At 42.9% G+C, this 7,558-nt stretch overlaps 1 protein-coding gene across 11 annotated transcripts; it reads left to right on the forward strand.

Annotated features, from left to right (window-relative positions):
• Positions 1-442: 442 nt before the first annotated feature.
• LOC103703960 (auxin response factor 18-like) lies at positions 443-6,382 on the forward strand. 11 transcript variants are annotated; one of them, XM_088724149.2, is made up of 7 exons: positions 564-1,036; positions 1,137-1,218; positions 1,402-1,475; positions 1,622-2,738; positions 4,178-5,094; positions 5,715-5,780; positions 6,058-6,382. In XM_088724149.2, the coding sequence occupies exons 4-7, from the start codon at positions 1,641-1,643 to the stop codon at positions 6,140-6,142; spliced, it is 2,166 nt and encodes a 721-aa protein (XP_088580275.2). In that variant the 5' UTR covers positions 564-1,036; positions 1,137-1,218; positions 1,402-1,475; positions 1,622-1,640; the 3' UTR covers positions 6,143-6,382. The 11 variants fall into 11 exon arrangements, with proteins under 11 accessions (XP_088580279.2, XP_089779840.1, XP_089779841.1 ...); XM_088724148.2 differs by having other exon boundaries at positions 1,415-1,475; XM_088724147.2 differs by having other exon boundaries at positions 899-1,036; positions 1,567-2,738.
• The last annotated feature ends 1,176 nt before the right edge of the window (positions 6,383-7,558 follow it).

Below are 7,558 nucleotides of genomic sequence, written 5' to 3' on the forward strand. Positions count from 1 at the left end.
TTTTATGGGTACAACGTAAACCGCCTTTTTAAACCCCCCATCTATCCTTCTTCTTCCGAACCCCGGTTTATCCGAAAACGAACCCCGTTTATCGCTGCACGTGTCACCTCATCAAAACCATGTGCTCTGTTTCACAACATGTATCCGATCCTCCACCCATCCTCCTACTGCCGCTGCAGCAGATCAATGTCGCATGAATAAGTCTAAATTATGACCGCTACTTATTCTTATTTATTTATTTATTTATTTTTAGGGTCTTTCTTCTTTTTTTTTCTTTCTTTTTGAAGACCCAAGTGGGTCGGGTCGATGCAAGATTTGACGGGTTTGAGCCAGAGGTTGGGTCTCGTTTCAGGTCAGATTCGCGTTGGTTTCGGATCCCGGTCCACCCGACCTACTAGCACCGGCAACATTGCCTTTTATATTTATATTTTTTTTCTTCTCTAGACAAACGAAAGAAAAATGTGGTGAGAGAGTGTGTGAGCCTGTCAGGGAGAGAGAGAGAGAGAGAGAGAGAGAGAGAGAGACGTTATAAGAGATCTGAGAAGAGGGGGAGGGGAGAGAGAGAGGGGAGGGGGGAGGAGTAGAGGAATGGTGTGAAGGTAGTCGTCCTCTCTGTTTCTCCTTGCGCTTTTGTTGCTGTTTGGAGGGAATCTCACTACCACCGGAGAATGAGGCGATTCCCTCTGAATCTGTGCAGGAATTCTTAGGATCTGAGGGCGGAGTGGGGATCAGAAGAGAAAAGATTCCAACTTGGCGAGGATTCTCTGCTGAATGAAGAGGTCTCTGCGGCGATTTGGGCTTGCGGATTGGATTTGGAGCTGGGTGGTATAGAAATGGTGAGCATTTGCTGAGAAACCCGTGACCTCTTGGGGGAAGAAAGGGGATTTTGGGAGATGGTATTGCGTTGTTGGTGCTCTGGTCTTGTGGTTTTTCAGTTAAAAGGCTGTAGGTTGTATCGCGCTGTGGACTGGGTTTCTAGAGTTTGAGAGTATAGGGTGTCTGTTGTCGAAGCTTTGAAGTTTCCTCGGGGGAAAGGGTAAGTTTCTTTTATTTAGCTTAGGGTTTCCTAGTGTTCATTAAGGCGAGTTGGGGTTTGGGTTTTGATCTTCAAGGAAATTCCTAAAAGAAGCTTGCAGACAGGTGGGATTTCTCGGATTCTCTTAACTGAATTGGGATTTCTCTGGTTCTTTCTCTGGTAGCGGTGTTTCTCGTAGAAAGGTAAGAGATTGGATTGATTCGTTAATTTATTCCCTTCTTTTTAAAAATTGTGTTCGCTTCCCTCTGATTCTTTAGCAAATTTCCTCCATTTTTTAAGAGTTTTCGATGACCTTCATGTTTATCGTGGATCTTTTTTTTTAGTGCATGCCTTAAAGCTAATTTTTAGTTCTTCTTTGCTTCGAGTCGTTGTCTTCAGGAATTTGCGAAAGAAGGAATTGTTGATGGTAGAAGATTCGATGGCTTTGCTTTGTTAAAAGGTGAGAGCTTTCTAAGTTTCACTGCCGGAATTATCGTTAGGCGAAGTGGTTTTTATGTCCAAAACTAAAAGAAATCTTGTTTCCTTCACAGCATTCGCTGAAAAAATTAGTCGGAGACTAATCAGAACCATGATCACATTCAGCAGCGAACCTGTCAAAGAATCGATGAAGGACGCTGATAAGTGCTTGGACTCCCAGCTCTGGCACGCATGCGCCGGAGGGATGGTTCAGATGCCGGCGGTGAACTCCAAGGTGTACTACTTCCCCCAGGGCCACGCAGAGCACGCCCAAGGCATCGTGGACTTTGGGAGCTTTCCCCGTGTCCCGGCGCTCGTCCTTTGCCGGGTGACTGTTGTGAAATTCATGGCAGATCCGGAGACGGACGAGGTGTTTGCCAAGATCCACATGGTTCCAGTTCGATCCAATGAGCCGGACTCTGGCGATGATGATGGAATGGGCCTCGGTAGCAACGCGGCTGATGTACAGGAAAAGCCTGCTTCTTTTGCCAAGACGCTGACCCAGTCGGACGCCAACAACGGTGGGGGCTTCTCTGTTCCTCGCTACTGCGCCGAGACCATCTTCCCGCGGTTGGACTACTCGGCGGACCCTCCAGTCCAGACTGTTCTTGCCAAGGATGTGCATGGCGAGGTTTGGAAGTTCAGGCATATATACAGAGGGACCCCTCGCCGCCACTTGCTTACCACTGGGTGGAGCACTTTTGTGAACCAGAAGAAGCTTGTCGCTGGCGATTCGATCGTGTTCCTGAGAGCAGAGAATGGGGATCTCTGTGTGGGGATCAGACGGGCCAAAAGAGGGGTCGGTGGAGGGCATGAGTCTCCGTCCGGGTGGAATCCCCCCACCGGAAACTGTGTCTCAGCCTATGGGGGTTTTTCTGTCTTCCTAAGGGAAGAAGAGAATAAGTTGATGAGAAGCAATGGAAATGGTGGTAACTTGGATTCTGGTGGTAATATGAGGGGAAGGGGTCGAGTGAGGGCCGATTCCGTTATTGAGGCGGCAACACTTGCCGCTAATGGGCAGCCTCTCGAGGTAATCTACTACCCAAGAGCTGGTACACCTGAGTTCTGTGTGAAAGCTGCAGCGGTGAAGGCAGCGATGAGAATCCGGTGGTGCCCGGGGATGAGATTTAAGATGGCTTTCGAAACCGAGGACTCCTCGAGGATCAGCTGGTTCATGGGGACGATATCTTCTGTTCAGGTTGCAGATCCGATAGGATGGCCTAATTCACCTTGGAGGCTTCTTCAGGTATCCTTTCTATGCAGCATACATGGACTGTGGAAATTATTATGCATTCTATTATTTTGTGTTATTTATGTAGTAATTCCTTTATCTGTGCATAGTTTGGCCTCAATGTTTTAAACTCTGGTCTCCTTTTAACTTATAATGTTGGTTTTGGACCAGCAAATTTTGTTGGCATAGAAGAAGAAAACCTTACGTTTTGGGTGCCAATCTAGTTCTGTTTACCCTTTCATTACTCCATTCATTTTACTTGTGATTTCTTGCTTCTTTCATTGTAGAAGAGGGACAGCTTTAGGGTGAACTTGTATACCGACCATTTTTATAGCCTGCATGTGTTCTTACTTATCTACCATGAGCTGCAAAGGAACTTTGCCGCAATCATTTGTGTACTATTTTTTCTACCTATGCTCAAGTTATTATCTATGAAACCTGATGTATGCTTGTATGTATTGTTAGTGCTCATGCAGATGTATTATGTTTTGCTCTAATTTTGCCTTCCCTACAATGAGACATTGCCTGGAGCTTTGCTTCTGGAATATAAATCATGCTTGCTATTTGTAGTTTTGTGCTACGTATGTTTTGTAAAGAATCCTCTTTTCTTCTGAGTTTGATTGATATGATTGATTTCTTCTGGAATCATGCATCAATAGTTGTCTTACCTGCCAAATTAGAATATCTATTCATATTACTTGCTTCTATTTCCAAATTCGGATCATCATGAATAATCACAGTATATCCTTTTTTAGCATCAACTTAATTATGGAAGACCTTGCTCAGGATTTTGTCTGCGCTTTTGGCTAAGAACATGTATATCTAAGCAGGATATAGACTAAAGGTGTTTGCATAGAAATCCGGCAGAAGCCTAGCATTATTTGCTTTCAAAAGATGAGTGCTTTATATGTATTGCTTTCAATGTAAGAGTGTATTTTTGTTGAACAACTAACTCTTAAATGATTCATTTTATTCAAAACAAATTAAAATATTTTTTTGAAGTCTCTGCATTACCATGTTTTCTGCACCTCTTTTTTCTTCATTTTGTTTGAACCTTGTGAATTATATGGCTCACTCACAAACCAACTATTTCTAGTAGACAAAATAGACGAGAGAAATATTTATTTTGAAGCTCCTCTTGTTAGTTCTAATCAACATTTGACTGAAGCTTTGATATGATATTCGACATGCTGATGATACGCGTACCTTTCTTTCCTGAGCTATACAAAAGATAACCTTAGACATGAATAACTTAATGGGTTGTATTTTCATAGACATACTTTCTTCATGACCTCCTTAAGTATCTGTTTTTTTCCTTCTGTGCATTGTACAAATGGCTCTCTTGTTTTTCAGCATCACAACCTCTGAAACTTTGTTTTTGTTTCTCATTTTTCATTTATTTCTCTAATTCATTGCTGGACTGTAACCTTCCCTTGAAATGGTTTTGCCTGCAGGTGACATGGGATGAACCAGATTTATTGCAGAATGTGAAACGTGTGAGCCCATGGCTGGTAGAACTGGTTTCTAACATGCCGGCTATCCATTTAGCACCCTTCTCACCACCGCGGAAGAAGATTTGCATCCCCCAACGCCCTGATTTTCCCATTGAAGGCCAGCTTCCAACTCCGTCTTTCCCCAGAAACCCCTTTGGGCCCAGCAGCAGCCCCTTGTGCTGCTTCCCGGACAGCACTCCTGCAGGCATACAGGGAGCCAGGCATGCTCAATTTGGTTTAGCTCTATCAGATCTCCGCCTCAACAAACTGCAGTCAGATCTGTTCCATGCTGGGCTTCACCGGCTTGATCAAGCCACTGCACACTCTAGAATCTCTACAGGACTTATCATTGGCAATCCTGCCATTCATGACAATGTGTCTTGTTTGTTAACCACTGCCACTCCATCTCAGAGAACAAAGAAATTATGCAATGGAAAGTCACCTCAGTTGGTCCTCTTTGGGCAGCCGATACTCACCGAACAGCAGATATCTTTGAGCAATTCTGGGGACACAGTCTCCCCTGGAGTTACTGGAAACAGTTCACTGGATGGTAATCCTGAAAGGACCACAAACGTATCAGATGGTTCTGGCTCTGCAGTTCATCAAAACGGGCTTGCAGAGAATTCGTCATGTGAGGGATTTCCATGGTACAGGGATCGCCAAGCATCTGAGCTTGGTCTGGAGACTGGACATTGCAAGGTGTTCATGGAATCAGAGGATGTAGGTCGCACGCTGGACCTTTCTGTCCTTGGCTCATATGAAGAGCTGTATGGGAGGCTTGCTGACATGTTTGGGATTGATAAATCGGAGATGATGAGCCATGTGCTCTACCGAGATGCAGTGGGCGCAGTTAAACAAACTGGAGATGAACCGTTCAGGTGAGGAATACAATCAGAGCTTATAGCATATGGAGTTCCTAGAGTTTGCCTCTCTTGCTGATGGAAATTTATGGTAATTGGTTTTGAGTCCGGTGTGTCCCCTTACAAGATACCGTAGCAGTGCGCCTTTCTCTCTTTTAGTAGCATTTTCCTTTTTCCCTGATATTTAGATGAACTAAATAAAGCTTTCCATGGCTTCTATCTTAATATTAAATATATCATACCCAGCTGCAATCTGTGTATGTTGTGTGGTAGACCTCTAGTAGTTGTAAAATGATGTTTCTTAGATAATTGCATCTCGGATATTACATTTTTGAGTTGTGACTTAAACATAATCCATTTTATTCTGTCTAACCATGAAGTTCAGATAAGCACATTCGCGAGAAAGGCAGTCTGCTTCCGATGGCATATCTGAACTTGAAAAATGACCTTAGCTATTCCTATGATAATCGGAAATCCTGCATTTCTGGTGGTTATATTGGTGTAGGTGGTAGTATGTTGCTTTCCACCACTTTATCTTTCTTATATTCATCCATTTGACTTAACTTGTTTTGAAAGCTTTGGAGTGTCTGAGAATTTAATTTAACTTCTCTGACAGCTATTAGTTTCTACTATTGCAGCGAGTTCATGAAAACGGCACGGAGGCTGACGATATTAGCAGATTCAGGCAGCGACAATTTAGGAAGGTAGGCAAACTCTCTCATCAAATGTACAGTTGAGCGAGCAAGTGTTGTTTAGCACCATCTTCATGGACCCTTTTGTTTATGAATGCTGATTGAAGTTCCCGGAGACAGTTTTCTCTGTTATTTCAATGCCCGGAATGGGCTCTGGCTCAAGACTTTGTTTTATCATCTTAAATTAATAGAAGGATTTTTCTTCTCATGTTTCTTCCTGGAAATTGCTGCTTCATGCATTTGTCATCAGAACCACAACCCCTTCATAGGCTTTTTGCACTTTTATCAGGAATGAATGCAGTGATGCCCCCAAAAGGATGTTTCAGAATGCGCGTAGTATGGAGTTGCAAAAAGCCTTTGCAGAAATTGTTTAATAGACTTGTATGACTGGTCGTTAGCGCCTGTTCCTATCTAGTAAGAAGATGGACATAGTTAATTACGTCTTTTATGAACCCCAACCTAAATGGTTGTGCACAGGGCGCGACGGTTATGTTCATGTTTGAGGTGGTTATAAACATGGTGATGATGATTCGAAAGGAAATTTGGGGTCTTGTTCCTCGATACTGACATTTAATGTTATTTTCAGATGAGTACTACCTGCATCATTCGTTGCATATTTCAGTGCTGCAGTTGATTCATCCAACCCTTTTTAAGACTATTTTTTGCAAGTCCTGGTTTGGTTCTACCGTAGCTGTTATATCAGAGATTCTCTATCATGAGAAGTAAAAAAAAGGAGCAGAAGCTTGGTGACGTACCTTTATATCTTTATTGTTTTATTAATGGTTTTTCCTCCTTTTGCTGGATTTGGTGGCCTGTCTTTTGCCAATGCGAGCTTCCTGGTAGGTAATGCTCATAATGAAAGAAGTCAGTTATTATAATAATTCAAAAGAATTAGATCGTTGGGAACAAAGATGGTAAAGCGACCGATGGTGGAATTGAGTCCCCAATGTAGCTATTATTGCACGAGCGATCATTAGATGTTTGTACTGGAACGAAGTTGGCCTCTCGAAAGCTGCTGCAATTTACAGCGAGGAAAGCCGACGCTTGGTGGTGTGGTACTGGGGCCTGCTTACTTTCCTAAAGTCGGATTCCTTTGATACATTTTAGAACTGCCACTCCATTGTTATTGTTGATCTTTTTCGTCTTTGTACCGATGCGTGCAGTGACTGTCTGAATTCATCAGGATTTGCATCTTTTATTGTACTTGTATTTAATGGTAAAGCCGGTGAAATAGACCCCTGCTTCATGTACGAAATATAGTTGGAAACTGGCATCCTTGCTCTCCATGTAATCCCAAAGCTAGATCGAACAAGTTTTCACCCAACTTAATATAATTTATGCTATGCAAAGGTTCATCAAACCATTGGTCGGTTTATCCTTGTAGAAATCAAGCAATTAATGTTATTTTTCCAGCAAGCAAAAGGCGTGCTGCTTTGCTTTGCATTCAGATAAAGGACCCTTCCTTTTGGGTGCGCGTATACTTATTGCTCTTTTATCCCTTTAGCTCCAAGTCAAAAAGGCCAAGCTGTTCGGCATCGGTCGCATTCAAATGGTAGGCGTCGCGCACCCAAGCATTTTCGTTTGTGCTCGTCTTTCCGGCGTCCATTATTATTCCTGCTGAACGGGATGGTCGTGGTGCATCAAATTGTTTGAAACAAAAAATCAAATTGTTACTCATTCCAGCACTTGTTTGGATTCGAAAGATGAAAGCAAAGGGATAAGTTGCCCGATTGATTCATCGCTTAAAAAGAAAGAAATTATACCTAGTATGAAAAGTTAAGTTTTTGACC

Source organism: Phoenix dactylifera, chromosome 6 (genome assembly GCF_051530095.1).
Source record: "Phoenix dactylifera cultivar Ajwa chromosome 6, Ajwa_hap1_PhDact_Kaust_v1.1, whole genome shotgun sequence".
In the NCBI taxonomy this organism is placed as follows: domain Eukaryota; kingdom Viridiplantae; phylum Streptophyta; class Magnoliopsida; order Arecales; family Arecaceae; genus Phoenix; species Phoenix dactylifera.